Source organism: Marmota monax, unplaced genomic scaffold (assembly GCF_021218885.2).
Source record: "Marmota monax isolate L192 unplaced genomic scaffold, Marmota_monax_Labrador192_F-V1.1 WCK01_AAM20220418_F8-fsc00016, whole genome shotgun sequence".
Taxonomy (NCBI): domain Eukaryota; kingdom Metazoa; phylum Chordata; class Mammalia; order Rodentia; family Sciuridae; genus Marmota; species Marmota monax.
The window spans coordinates 13,342,503-13,358,547 of record NW_026695209.1 but is presented as its reverse complement, the minus strand read 5'-3'; the positions used below and the strand labels follow the sequence as shown (position 1 = coordinate 13,358,547).

General features: G+C 33.2%; 1 protein-coding gene across 1 annotated transcript in view; it reads left to right on the top strand.

Annotated features, from left to right (window-relative positions):
- The window catches only part of LOC124083724 (multidrug resistance-associated protein 1), a 90,450-nt gene that overhangs the window by 36,208 nt on the left and 38,197 nt on the right, over positions 1–16,045 (top strand). Inside the window, exons 8-15 of the mRNA XM_046430466.2 lie at positions 993–1,130; positions 2,032–2,178; positions 4,675–4,759; positions 4,862–4,928; positions 5,204–5,330; positions 10,156–10,332; positions 13,214–13,381; positions 15,069–15,231. Of these exons, the coding sequence (XP_046286422.1) occupies positions 993–1,130; positions 2,032–2,178; positions 4,675–4,759; positions 4,862–4,928; positions 5,204–5,330; positions 10,156–10,332; positions 13,214–13,381; positions 15,069–15,231 (1,072 nt within the window). The remainder of the gene's footprint in view (positions 1–992; positions 1,131–2,031; positions 2,179–4,674; positions 4,760–4,861; positions 4,929–5,203; positions 5,331–10,155; positions 10,333–13,213; positions 13,382–15,068; positions 15,232–16,045) is intronic.

The window sequence follows — 16,045 nt, the reverse complement described above, 5'->3', positions numbered from 1 at the left end:
AGAGAGAAAGAGGAAAAGCGAATTTAACAAACTGGCTCATGAGGCATTGGGAATGCAGCTTAGTTTTAGAGTGCTTCCCTAGTATGTGTGAAGTCCCTGGCTTTAATTCCTAGAGCTACAAAAAATAAAATTAAGAATTTGACTCATGATGGTGGGGGCTGGTGAGTCTGAAATCTGTAGAACAGGCTGGCAGTTAGTATTGGGTTGTAGGCAGTGAGAATGCACAATTTTTTCCTCCTTGGATGACCTCAATCTTTTTCCTTAAGGCCTTCAATTGATTGAATGAGGTTCACCCATAATCTAGAAATTAATCTCATTTACTCAAAGTTACTGATTTAGATCTTAATCATATATGAAAATGTATTTGTAACAATATCCTGTCTAGCATTGAATCAAACAATTAGGCATCATAGTCCAGTCAAATAGACACAAAATAAAGCATCTCAAAGAGAACTGGAATTTGAACGTAGGTCTCTCACTTTAAAATGTGTACAGTGAGTCAGTATATGATCCTGCTTCCCCACATTTTCTGTCTTAGGAAGTAGTTTACAATGGGAAAATATCAATCATTTTTTAGAGAATGGCTTTAAGTTCCAAGACATCAGTCTTAAAGAAATTGGGACGCCAGAAAAAAATAGGCTGGCTATGAAGAAGTGAGAATTGGACCAGCAGGAATAGTGACAGAATTGAGTGAGACAGAAACTGCTATGGAGTTCATTCATAGAGCTGGGATTTCATCAGAACTGGCTCAGAAATAAGTTGCTGGTGCATAAAAGAAAGATAAGGCTGATTGTGACCCCGTCCCCCAGACCCCCTCTTTAAGGCCACATAATTCAAGTAAATCTTTTTATTCAGTCAAAAATAGGAGCATTTTTTTTTTTTACTTTTACCCTCAGTTGTGTGTTGTGTGTGTGTAGTATGCATTTGTATGCATGCAGTCTTTTCTTCTATAATATTAGTTGTCAAATATTCATTGTCTGACTTCTTTACAGATTCTCAAACTTTATGCATGGGAACCTGCCTATAAAAATAAGATTATTAAAATTCGAGATGAGGAATTGGAGTTTCAAAAATCATCTACATATCTTTCTGTATGTTCTATGCTGATGTTAACTTGCATTCCATTTTTGGTAAGTGTATATATTTCCTCTTTTGATTTTTAATTTAACTTTGTAGGTTTGCTTCCAAATTGCCTGAAATTAAAACATTTAAAGTAAAATTTTATGTTTAAATTAAAAATTTTAATAATTTTAATCATTAATTTTGGGAGATTAGAGAACAAACAGCTCAAAGAAAATGTGTTCCTATTGGTTTGTATTTTTTACACATTTTGTTCCTTTGAAATTTCTCACATTGAACATATGCCTTTCTAATTCTTAAAAAAAAATCTTCTCTTCAGAGCTTCATTACAGCTCTAAAGTTCCATTTGGCATGATTAATTCCTTTTAAGCAGCAACCAAAGGTACAGTATATGGAGCTAGGAAGGGAATGAGTATTTTTCCTATGAACAAGCCAAGTTATATATGTTGCCTTTTTTTTATTCTCACAATAATATGAATTATTTTTCTCATTTCACAAGGGAAAATGAAAGTCTATAGTACTTTGAAAACGTCAAACTTGTAGAATTAGTCTTCAGAAGTGAATTGATATAAAGTGAAGTATTTTCTTTGTTTCACATCATTTAATCATCAGATATCTCATGCTATTTAAACTAGAGTATAAATTGCCTTGGGAAATGAATCAAAGGGCAAGAAAACAAAGAACAAACAAACCATGTTCAACTGGACTTTAACTTTAATCAAAATGAGTACTCTAGGTAGTGATGAGAATCAGGGAAATTCTATATGTCTCCCATGTTGATAATTTAAAATACTTTTTAATTCAAAAAAACAGATGGGTATCATAGTTGATATTCTTCAGTTAATAGCAAAGGGAAAAAGTATTGAAATTTTCTTCCCTAATTTTTAAGACTGTATAACTTATTAGGTTGCAAGCAATAAATATATTTTTAAATTATGTATCTAATTTTAGGTGTCTCTGGCCACTTTTGGTGTATATTTCTCACTGGATGAAGGAAACATTTTAACAGCCACTAAAGCATTCACATCTATGTCTTTGTTTAATATTCTGAGGATTCCTCTTTTTGATTTACCAACAGTGATCTCAGCTGTGGTTCAGGTACATTCAGAGTATCCTTAAACTAAGAATCATTTCTCTATTAAATCAATGATTTTGTACATTTTATTTTTTGTCATTTTTTATCATATTTTCCCTTTTTGTGGTTATTTAACACTGCATTCAAAATTTGTTTTCCTGATTTAATGAGTGGTAGAGAACATTGTGACTTTTAAATATTTCAACATGTTATGTTATTTTCATTGTTAGGTGTTGGTTTCTTTTACTTAGCTCCTATGTCATCACAGAGTTCACTTGGTTATAACTGAAGGTTTATAATCAGGTGCTTTGTATGAACCCAGATCTGAAGGTTTCCCCTGGGTTCAGCAACATGTCATCACTACTGAATAAGGAGGACAAGCAGTGAGAAAGTGCAATGATAACACCAGTCTGATTAAAAAAAAAACAAAACTGAGAGCTGGCTCAGCATGCTTTTAGGTTTTGTTTTTTTTTAGGCTATTTACCTACTACAATGAGTAAAAACTGCAAAAGCCATGGGGCATTCAAAAAAGTGAGTTCCTGTATCCTTCTTTTCCCCCTGAGATTCACTCAGTTAAAATCGTGCTTGGATTCTTCAGGCATCTTCCATTGGAACCATTTCCTCAAGTTTGGGTCCATAAAGTGGGTCTTTGTTTCTTACAATCAGCTCTTTATTCTAAGAATTTTGCTTTTGTTTTATTTTATTTTTTTTTGAATGAAGAATAACAAATGAATAGTAAATACCAATTAAGTCATTCTTGTTACAGCCTATCTTCTTCATATTATCTTCCTTAGAATAACCAACAGAGGGCACAGAAGTACCTTGGATGTGATGCTTTTAACTCTTATTTCCACAGCACACTTCACTTGAAGAAAATGTTAGTTCTTAAAGTAATAGTTTGGATTTGCTTTTAAAACTGGAATCTAGCTAAAGGTCTGATATCTCAAAGTGTTAAAGATCTAGTGGCTTACTGCTGCCTTCATTTAAATTTAAAAAAATTGTCTAAAGGAAAGAAAAAGCTGCAGCAGCAGTGTGTATTGATATGATGTACTCGATAAAGGAAACCATAGCCCAGTTACATCTTTGATGTTAACAATAGATGTCTTCTAATTCAAAATAAAAATGTACTGGAGATTTCATGTACTCAGTTTCGGGGGTGGGGGTTATTTATCTTAATAGTAGCTCAATATTTTATAATTCTTTTCCTATAATTGATTGCTTTTATTGCCAAAACCACGCATTTGTTTATTGTTGGAAGCCCAATTGATACATCAACCTGAAGTTTCTTTTAAAATCTAATCTTTCTAAATCATTGTGAGTTATCACCTCATGCCTGTTAAGATGGTTATCATCAAAAAGTCAAAAGATAACAAAAAATGCTGATGAGGATATGGAAAAGGGGGATGCTGGCACACTGTTAATGGGAATGTACATTGGTATAGTCATTAAGGAAAGTGGCATGGAAATTTCCTAAAAAAATAAAAATAGAACCACCATATGATCTAGCAGTCTCCCTTTTGGTACTTATTTTTATTTATCTAAAGGAAATAAAATTACTATCTTGAGAAAATGTTTGTACGTCCATATTAATTACAGTATTATCCACAGCCACATAAAAACAAGCTGAGTGTCCATTGATAGATGAATGTATAAGAAAAAGTGGTACACACACATACTCTCTCTCTCTCTCTCTCACATACACACACACACACATACACAGAGGAATTATTGTTCAACCATGAAAAAGAAGGATATCCTGCCATTTTTGAAAACATGGAAGAACATTATGCTAAGTGAAATAAGCCAGACACATAAATACAAATACTGCATTATCTCCCCTACATGTGAAATCTAAAAAAGTTGTAGAAACACAGAGTAGAAGAGTGGTTACAAGAGGTTGGGAGGTGCCAGGGAAAAAATGGAGAGATGTTGATCAAACTGTACAAACTTGTAAGATGAATGAGTTTTGGAGAGTTGATATTCAGCATGGTGATTCTGATTAATAATAATGTATTTTATATTTTTTAAATTTGCTGAGAGATTAGATGTTAAATATTCTCACTACATACAGAAAAAAATAGCTGTGTGAGGTGATGGATATGTTAATTAGTTTTATTGTGATAATCATTTAAAAAGTATAGGTGTATTAAAGCATGCTGTTATACATTTTAAATATATGTAATTTTATCAATTTTACCTCAGCAAGGGTAGAAAATTAATATTTCTATAATTATTGATTAATTATGTTTTTATACAATAAAAGAGAGGAATATTTACTGCTGCTTTTCTTGCCTTCCTTCAAAGATGATGTGTGTTTTGATCTTTGACCCTTGAAACTGCTCTTTAAGGATGAACTTGTTTATATCATTAAAACAATTCAAACTATGCTTGCTCTATTTGTATCAATATTTTGAAATTGCATCTAAAATATTTATTCAGTCTGTATGTTACAGTAAGAGCTTTTTAGTTTACATTTTGCTTCAACAACAGATAGATCCTGTGTATGTCTGTTTTGATAGACAAGGATATCATTGTGTCGTTTGGAAGACTTTCTCAACTCTGAGGAGCTTTCTCTTCGAAATATTGAAACAAACTACATAGGAGGTCAGCACTTACTCATTACCTTCAATATTTATTAGACTTCTGGGTTCAAGGTAATCAGTTCTAATCCAAAATGCATTATTGGATTTATTTATTTTTTCCTAGATCATGCCATTGGGTTTACTAATGCCTCTTTCTCCTGGGATAAAACAGGGATTCCAGTACTAAAAGAGTAAGTCTTGATTTGAGGCACATTTGAAAAATTATTTTAGTATTGGATTCTATAATTATGTCAACTTTCATTTTTTAGAGTTTAACAAATTAATATAGTGAATAAGATTTTTTTAACCCTTCATTGTACCTTTCATTTTCTTAGTGATTTTTTTCTGTTTGTTTCCTCTCTCAGGACTTTACAGTTCACCTGTTTTTTGCAATTTGGAAGCCTAAGTGTTTGTAGAAAAATGTGAAAAATCCCTCCATCATCTCTCCCCTTTTTTCATCATACAGCTTGAACATGAAGATTCCTGAAGGAGCTTTGGTGGCAATTGTAGGGCACGTTGGGTCTGGGAAGTCCTCTGTGCTGTCTGCCATCCTGGGGGAAATGCAGAAGCTTACAGGAGTCGTCCAGAGAAAGGTAGCACTGACTTGTTCTTTCAAAATCTTGTAGAAGTGGCCATAACCAATTTGTCATTAGTTTCAATAAGAATTTATCAAATTAAATTGAAGATTCGAGAATTTAATGGGTATTTCTAGTTTATAACAAACATTTCAATATCCATAAAAATCGATTAGCTATGGATAGATTAGTAACAGAGATCTGTCCTCTAAGTTCTTCAGCAAATCATTTATAAATGCTTATAGTAATTGTTTGATGACATTAACCAAATTGCAACCAATTATAAAGAAATGAATTTGATTTATACTGTAATTTGATTAGTTTTCTAATTACCATTCATTACAGGTTTCCGTAAGTAATTATGGCCATTCCATTTCTAAGAAGTCTTCTAGCTAGTTGCTCATGGGTGGTATCTGTGGCCTAAAAGAAACCTCAGAAAAAATAATAAATAATATTAATAGCTTATGTTAAATATTCAGTCACTGAATTATAGAGAATCTATTCTCAGATATTTATTCTACTCTTAGAAGTAGATAAAAATTCAAATTAGGGCCTGGCTAAGTTGTTGAGGCTGTGATCTTAAACCTGTGATCCTACTGTCTCAGCCTCCTGAGTCTCTAGGATTACACATATGCACCATCACACTGTCTCAACAAGTTCTTAATGGTTTTGAAATATTAGACTACCCTGTGAGTTTTTCCTTGAACCTAATTAACCCTCAGGTAAAATATTAGCCCAGTTCCTCCTTCTCACCTCTAACAAGGAAGAAACTTTATGCATCTGAGACCAGTTCCTCTTTACCCTTACTTTTTTTTTCCTCCCTGGAAAAAATCAACTCTATCAACTCCTTTTTTCTTTCCTCATAACATATATTTCCTCATATCCTTATAACTTTATTGATCCTAGTCTTTATGACTTAACTTGTATTATTCTGTTTTCTCTAAGCTTTATTGTTACCTAGTGTAGGATCAAATATAATCCCTATAATTTTTTCAGATAAGATTACACTTAATAAGTACTACTATTTTTTTTCAGAAAATTTACCCATTTTATTGATGCATTGCAATTGCTCTACATTTTACCATATTATGTAGAAAATACTGAAACTACAAGCTACTTTGTAAAACCAAAGACAAACATTGAATCCAAAGATAAACTATGTTTTACACAATGGACCCTTTCCCCGGAGTTAGTATTAAATTTTAAATATCTATTTCTTTTGTTAAAATGATTATTTTACATACTCCCTAAGTACATCTGCATCACAAACAGCTCAGTAATTCTCAGAGACTATCTGTTTCTAGAGGCTTGTTGTAAAAGGAAGTGCACAACCAGAAAAGGGAGAAAGCAAAATATCAAATACATTTAATAAAGTAGGAATTCCATTGCAATATCAAGGATTCAAAGCAGAAATACTAACATCACATATAATGTACATATAATGTACTGCTACATGTAGTGAGATTATTTTTCAAGCTGAATTGAAACCACACATTATATAAAGTTTAGCAACAAACAACCATGTAGACATGCTGCACCATCCATCAGTTTAAAAGAAAAATCAAAATAGGATTTTGAATTTAAGTATACCATCTTTTAGCCCTGAGTTCTTCGTAATGATTGCAATCAGCTCTTTCCATATAGTTCAAGATATCTATAACTTTTCTTGGACCAATGAATGTTCTTTGCAAACATAATGAGGATCATAGTAATTTCATTTTCATTTAGTATTTTCAGCTATTTTCAATAAGCAGCTATGAACCACATACTATGCATCTATAGCATAGTACTAGAGTAACAAACATGAACAAGATATGTTTCTCTTTTTTCAGAGATCATAGTCAACTGAGGTAAATACCAAAGTCAGTTATGACAAGTTATTAAAAATGAATGAAAGCACACACATAACAACAACGACAAAAAAAAACAAAACAAAGAATTCTGTTTTGAAGGGTAAGAAAAAGAATCAGAGAAGAGGTAGTCTTTATTTGATCTTGAAAAGAATTAGGAATTGATAAACATAAAAATAATATCAATTCTAGGTTTTACATAATGCATTAATAATGACAATGAGCAAAAGGCCCGGGGTAATGATTAAAATGAGAGGATATACCAAGACCTAGTTAGTTTATGGTACAGTCAGCTGGCTCCCTATGAATATTAATGACTAGCATTTTCATTTTGATTGTTGAGGTTTTTATGGTAAGACATAGGGATTCTTTCTGACATTTTTGAATGTTTTAAATTAAAAAACGTGTTCATTGTAATAAAATAAACCATAACAATGCCATTGTGAATGGTAAAGCAGAGGGACCCCCACCTGTTTTTTAAACTGTAGGTGTCCAAGATAGAAGCTATAATCTCTCTATATAAGTGGTTGCTTGATCTTCAGAAGTATTTGTTTTGGATCTATCGCAGGATTTGACATATTACACTCTGAATTATTTCCCCAATATTTTATCACAAATGTATAAGTATCATATTGATAAGCACTATATAAATGAAGTGATCATTATAATGGCATGACCAATTTAACATTTAGAGTTTAAAAAGTTTCTTTGTAGGGCTGGGGATTTAGCTCAGTTGGTAGAGTGTTCTCCTTGAATGCACAAGGCCATGAGTTCAATCCCCAGCACCATGGAGGGAAAAAAAAGTGCTTTTGTGAGCTGGGTATAGTGACTCATGCCCATAATTCCAGGTCCAGGGAGTCTGAAGCCAGAGGATTATAAATTCAAGGGCAGCCTCAGAACCTTAGCAAGACCCTAAGCAATTTAGCAAGACCCTATCTCAAAATAAAAACTAAAAAGGTCTGGGGATTTGGCTCAGTAGCTAAGTGCCCCTGGGTTCAAACCCTAGTACAAAAAATAAAATAAAAAAGTGCTTTTCTGTGTGTAGCATTCAGAGTATGATTACTTTTTTGAGGCATATTTTATATCATAATAGTCAAACTCTAAGACTCTCTAGGATCCCCTATTCTGTATCAAGGGCTCACATCAGATGTCATTCATATGGAATATTCAGTATTCAGTGTTCTTTGATAGAATATTAGAGATCTGAAGGTCATTTTGCATTACCAAAAATTCAATTGTAGTTTCATTATTATGTATGAAGCAAAATGCATTTCCCTTTGTGGGAGGCCAATAATAATTATAATAACAATAAAAGAAAATATTTACATCTTTTTAAAAACTGATTATCCAGTTTTAATCCCTGCAATAGCAATGTGAGACCATGTAGTTTTTGTTTTAAATTATGTTTTTTTTTCATATTCTTCAATCTTTTCTTCTGTGTTCTTTAATTTATTCTCTTTTCTGCTTAACTTGCTTAATATGCCACAAGCATTCAAAATATTTTTCACCTGTGGGTTGATTTCATAGGCTATTCTAATCAAAGTTCAGATTATTCCCTTCACAATGCAATTCCAGAGCAATTACTCTTGTGTTCAAGATCAGGTCAGATCAGAACTATACTGTTTTTGATCAAAAGCCATTCTGTGTCTTACATGCTCAACAAAGAAGAATTAAACGTTAATCTTTGATCTTTAAAGTGGTTGGTTGAAATCAAAAGGCTAATAGTTGCATATATGCCTATCTCAGAAAGTACTTTAAACATTTGCTATTGTTATAAAGCAGGCAGTATTTAAGATACTCCAAAATCAATGTTTGGATAGAATCCAGGGGTCAGAATGAAAGGTGGGTCTCTGGTTCAAATATTATAGATTCTTTTCCAGAAAAGAAGGGTTAGTTAAAAGGACATTTGATAGAGTAAATTGCCACATGTTTAGGGATCATTTCAAGCCATAAATAATCAAAAAATGAATTCAGGAGTAATAATCAATGTATAAGACATGGATGTGTGCTGTCAGGACACCCTTTTAAAAAGAACTTGCTGCCTGTTGTGGAAATACATGGTCAGCATGTCAGCTCCATCAGGGTTGGCCTTGACCCAGCCCAAGATCCTACTCTTTTTCAGTCTAACATGGGACAACTAATGGACAACATTCCTCCAAAGCTCTGGAAGGTTGGCCACAGCTTTATCAGGCCTGAATCACAGTATGAAGTTTCCCTCTACCTACTGTTCTGTTCTCCTTTCTTTCCATGGGGTTGAGCCCCAATATACAATATACAATATGCACCTCAAATTCTGTCTCTGTTATAGAGTGAATTGTGTGCCCCCCAAATTGTATGTTGATGTTCTAATCCTCAGTAATTTAAAATATGATAGCATTTGGACACAGGATTTTTGAAGAGTTGATCAAGTTAAAATAATCTCATTAGGTTGGACCCTAACTGAATATGACGGAAGTTCTTTTAGGAAGAGGAGATTAGAATGCAGACACATACACAAAGTGAATGTCATGTAAAGAAGGGAAAAGGCCATCATCCACAACCCAAGTGAAAGGCCTCAGAAGAGACAACCCTGCTGACACTTTGATGTTGAATTTCTAGCCTCCAGAATTGTGAGAAGATAAATTTCTATTATTTAAGCCACTCAGTCAATGGTACCTTGTTATTGGTAGCCCTAGAAAATAACACATTTAGCATCTGCTTCCAGAAAATCTTAATAAAGACATATAAGTGTGATGGAAGCTAAAGTGAAAGTAAGTAAAAAGCACAAATTAACTCATTTGAAGGGACTGCTAATAAACAGATATAATCTTAAAATAGGATACAATGATCTGTATGTTTACATGTAGGGAAATAACCTAGATTTAAAATTGTATGTGTGTGTACATACTTGTGTGCATGCACAGAACCCATGGACTGTGTATACTTTAATGTGGTGCATGCAAATTCTCCTCTTTCCTTGTTAAGAATACTCCTTTACTTCTTTCTTTCTTTAGGGCTCTGTGGCGTATGTTTCCCAGCAGGCCTGGATTCAGAATTGCATTTTGCAAGAAAACATTCTCTTTGGCTCCATCATGCAGAAGCAGTTTTATGAGCGAATATTGGAAGCCTGTGCTCTCCTTCCTGACTTGGAGCAGTTACCAAACGGAGATCAAACTGAGATTGGAGAGAGAGTAAGGAAAATATAATTTATCATATGCAGGAATAAAATAGCATTCAGCTATACTAATAAAATGTTAATAGTCTTTTTATTGAGGTCTTGGAGAGTTACCCAACTACAATTTTTAAAAACTCATTATAGAATTCCTGTGAAGAAGATGGCAGTATTAAGGGCAAAAAATTATTTATAATTAGCTACATAGAAAACAGATTAAAAAACAATTCATTTGTTAGTATCCATGGGGGTGGAATTAAAGTCCGCCAACTAGATTGTCAACATTTTTGTTTTAGTTCCTAGCACAATGCTGTTCTCCTTCTAAAGAGTTTTTTTTTTTCTTCTTTTTCTCTGTATAAGGCCAATCAGGAAAGGAGCATCAGAGCACCAAGCTCTGGTTCTATGGAGGTTCTGAGATGACATTTGTTAATGTGCCTGCTCTACATTGGCTTATTCCTGCTTAAAAGGGACTTGTTTCCCAGTCATCTCACTGTTTGTTCTATTTTATTTACATTGTGTTAATGAATAATCATTACTCTGCTCAGTATTTCAGACTTTATATATATATATATATATATATATATATATATATATATCACTAAGTATGAACCCCTAAATAATTTATTATCCCTGACCAGTAACAAAAATCTTCATTTAAGCATGAATGTGGAAGTATCCTTGAGGTCTACAATCCATGAGGATATAAGGATGAATAAATAGTCTTTACTGAGTACTTCAAATATCTGAAAAGGAAGCAGGCATAGGCAATTTTATACATTGATAAATAAAATATGGTATGCAACAAAATTGTAGGAAGTAGAAATCTATAAAATCCAGAGGGAACCAAAACTGACTTTCTAAATAAGACTGGCTTCCTTCATAGTCTGCTATTTTGTAGATTTAATTTTTCAATAATATTAAATAGATTTATTATTTTTTTCAAACCCCTGGATTTTTCTGGGCATCTTCATTATCCCTGATCAAAATGATGCCATAGCTAAAATCATGCAGAAATGTGATTTCTTCAAACTTGTTAGTGCATACTAAAAAACACCCTGAGAAAACTGTCTCTAAAAATATGAATATCTGATTGTATGTAACAATAAAGAATTTAAAAAGGAAAAAAAATTCAAAATTGGATATACTGATTTAGTATAGGAACTAAATGATATTACTATTTATAATTCCTGCTTCATTTAATTAGCTTTTTCTCAATGTGATATGATGTATTTTAAAACAAACATGGAATTGAATACTTCATAAGGAAATCTATTTGCAGCTGTTTATGAGATAACCAAGACAATGACTATAGAGTTTTCCTTTTCTTTCAATGATCTTTTCCTTTGACATTTTTTAATTAAACACAAACATTTATGAATTTATTATATACTCTGATTCTGCTTTGGGGTATAAGATGGTAAGTGAGAGAGCTGTCACCCTGCCTTCAAGTAATTTGTAATCTAGCCGAACACTACCAACAGTTTTAATCAATTGTCTTTACCAATATTTATTCATTATCTGGTGTCATACACTAAGTATTTGGAATAAAGGATGAACTAGGTGGGAGCTGATAGGCTCATGAGAGACTATGAGACTGGGCTGAATAAACAATGTTCTGCAAAATGGGAAGGGAGGGAAGACATCATTATACTCAATACACTGAGAGAGAGGTTGCTGTCCAAGAGAACTTTTTAGGGTATCCTTCAAATTGAAAAGAAAAACTGTGGGCTCCCCAGCAGAATGAACATCCTTGGGTCTACTATGAAAGGGTAGGTCAATCTGCTCAGTCAATCATATTCACTTGAGGGCATCATTGGGATAGAGGTAGAAGGGGGGTATTAATACCATAATAAAAGCACTTAGACTGAGAAAGATGCTTTTGCTCATGGATGATGGAAGAGTGAGATGTGGGAATCCAAGGTATTTAAGCAAGATGGTAATATAATTACAGGATAAGTGGTGACATGTCAGAAGATGAATTAGAGGAGGAGTAATTGGGTAATAATACCAAATGCCAATGGTGTCCACACTCAGAGTTGGATTTAGGAATATTTTTACACACTTTATTGAATTCTCCCAAAATATGAGTCAGGGGCTACCATAATTACATGCAAACAAATGCACACATCATACACACATGTGAACCACATTCCTTAATATATACATTTCCATGCCCAACTCCCTTATTATCTTTGAGTCTGAAGGGCTAGCATAGCCCCCAGAATATAATCATATTGAGAAGATATCTGTTGAGTAACAGGACGATTGTTAAATGCGAAGAAGCAATATCATTTTCCAATTGTAGGCCGTTGGCTAAGTTCTGCGTTGCATTGAGAGCTTTAAAATAAGATCAGTAAACACTAAACATAAATGAATCAAGTGAATTGGGTGCCTTACCCCATAATTCTCTATACATAGCTGTATGTGTCAGCTTTAATTTTCATATAGTGATGTATATTCCTTACTTTTGCTTCTTGGAGTTGTCCTTTTGCCAACAAGACTTGCACTAATCTTTCTACAGGAGAAAATAGGACATGTTGATTACAGCTTTGGTAATTTAGCCATTATTCTCGATTTCCTATGTGTCAATTTAAAAATGATCACTTGGTGTCAGTATATAGTTGGCAGCCAGATATCTTGTTTAATATTCTACAGGCATAACTTTTCAGACATAGAGCTTTGAAAATTCTTCTTTCCTTAATTGATAGCCTCTTCTTTTGAGAGTAAGTAGTTAAAAGGAGGTAGACATAATTGTTAATTTTCCCAAGTTAGTAGAACTAGGAAATGGGATGGAGATAAGACTAGGAAATAATTGATAAAGTTTTGAGTGTTCATATTGGGTTGTTATCTTGTCCTTGCTATGAAAGAGCACTTAGATGTAACTTCTATTCCATACTCAGGGTGTGAATATAAGTGGAGGTCAGAAGCAACGAGTAAGTCTGGCCAGAGCTGTCTACAGTGGGGCTGACATCTACCTCCTGGATGATCCCTTGTCTGCTGTGGATGTTCACGTCGGAAAACAGCTCTTTGAAAAAGTAATAGGGTCCTCGGGCCTTTTGAAAAACAAGGTACTCATAGTATCATTTTTGCCTTGGAGGGAGTCAAAGGGAGGATAATCTGCTTAGCACTGTGCCTACTATTCCAATTATCTTGCCCATTTGTTTAAGCAAAATAGTCAACTTTCACATGAAAAGATAAGATATTTGTATTGCCCTTTAAGAGGTAAATTTCAATGATCATTTTTGAGATTTTTTGCATAACTTTATATCAGTAATAAGTATGTACATAAGGTAGTTACCTCATTAACAATTACCTTACTCTAAGGGGAAGTATGAATTATAATTAGTTTAGTTAACTTTATTTGAAAAATGGTATTTTGGTATGTACTACTTTTTAAAAAAATAGATTCATTTTACTTAAAATTTGGTATTACAAACATAGCAATAATAATGATTCCATCATTTTGTAATGGGGCCAAGAAAATAGAAATTAATATTTACCAAGTGCATTATATGTTTGACTCTTTAAATTAGTGTCTTCAGTTCTTATAGCAATTCTCTAAGATAGGTATTATCATTACTCCTATTTTACATATGAAGGAAATCATACTCTAAATTGACCTGATTTAGGTTTCTCAACTTAAAAATAGCAAACATTTTTCAAAGTCTGTCTGACCACATAATCACAATCATTCCATGATAATATGTTTGTAGATTTGTTAATATGTAGCATTCTGGAAAATATATGTAAAATTCTAAAATATTTATCTCAGTAAATAATGTAAAAATTTCTTGATTTACTGAGATGAACCCAAGATAAAAACTTCTCATTCACTTGTATTTATATGTGTATAATAATATGAAAGATTAAAACATAAAATTTATTAATTGTAATTTGAACAAAACACATTTTTTAACGGTGGCATATTTTTTTTTAAAGGCAAATGTTTTAGTCAGGTTTTTGCTACTGTGACTAAAAGATCGGACAAGAACAATTTTAAGGAGAAGAAGTTTATTTGGGGTCTCATGGTTTCAGAGGTCTCAGTCAATAGCCATCTCCATTCCTCATGGTTTGAGGTGAAGCAAAACATCATGATGGAGGATTGTGGTGGAGGGAAGAAGCTCATATGGCAATCAGAAAGCTGAGAGAAATTCCACTCACCAATACAAAATATATACCCCAAAGGCACATCCCCACTGACCCACCTCCTCCAGCCACACCCTGCCTGATTTCAGTTAATTCCCATCAGGAGATCCATTCACCGATTGGGTCAAGGCTCTCATAACCCAATCATTTCACCTCTGAATCTGCTTGCATTTTCTCACACGTGAACTTTTGGGGACACCCAATCTAAACCCTAACATTAAGCAGAAGTGACAGATATGAAATTATTTTAAATTTGCTATGAAATCAATTAATTTCTAATGACTGAACAGTACCCTAATCAAAGGATTAAAATTACATTTGTAAGATATTTTCTGATCTAGCAGTATGTCTAGGAGACAGTATGGATGCTGTGTTCAATTGTCACCTACAAAAATTACACTCACGAATACTAAAGACCAAAAAAAGTGACTTTAGTAAAAAAAAAAAAAAAAAATGTGCCTTTGTTTGTTTGTTTGTTTTTCAGTTTTTTCTGGAGATCTAACCCAGAGCCTCACACATGCCAGGAAAACAGTCCACCACTGAGCTACATCCCCAGCCCTATTTATGCCATGTTTTGTAACCTATAGAATAAAATACTTTGTGTTTCAGACTCGTATTTTAGTCACACACAACCTCACACTTCTGCCACACGTGGATTTTATTGTCGTGATGGAAAGTGGCAGGGTAGCACAAATGGGAACATACGAGGAGCTGCTATCGAAAACCCAAAACATCCATAATTTGCTTCAGGTTTTCAGTGGACAAGAAAAAGGTAAGGATACAATAAAAAATAAGCCTAAGACATAATATGCCTATGCATTTTGAATTAATTATTAATTAATAATAGTCTATTAATTACCTAATCTCTTGCTGTACATTTCTTTTTCATTGATCCTGCTAAAGTCAAGGGCGGGGCTCCTTTATTTCGATAGGAAAGAAACAAAGACAATGAGATAGACCAGTTAAACATCAACTCCTCTATGGCTTTTAAGAATAAATATAAATGCACCAGTGTCTGTTTCTTCATCTATAAAGAGATTAGATGATTTATAAATTCTAGTCTAGTCTAGAATATAATGGGTCAAAACATTCTGTCTTTAACATTTAGAACACAAAGTTTAAAGCATAAATCCACAAGGAACAAAAAGTAATTATTTGAAACATTTCAGGTAAATTATTGGATGCACAAAAAAATAATAATACAGGGAAACATATCAGCTTAACTTTGAACAGTTAGAAATTGGTTTTATTCACTAATTTTTGTAACTATAGTCATGGAATTTGAAAATCAGATTCATAGACTTTTTAAAATAAAAGAAGTGGTTCCATCCCTGTTGAATGCTTAGGACACAGGGATGTTTGAAATCCAGCTTTATTTTAGTATTTCACAGAAATCAGTCCTTGCCTGCTCTGAAAGTGGGATGACACATCATCTCTTTTTAAAGCTTTAGTTGGTTTTTCATGTAGACCATCAGAGCCTGATCATTTTCCTGGGCCTTTTCTGGATTATTTTGTAATTTCATGACATACAGTGATATGTCTCTGTATTTTCTAAATGACTCAATATCTAGTCTAAACTCACTTTA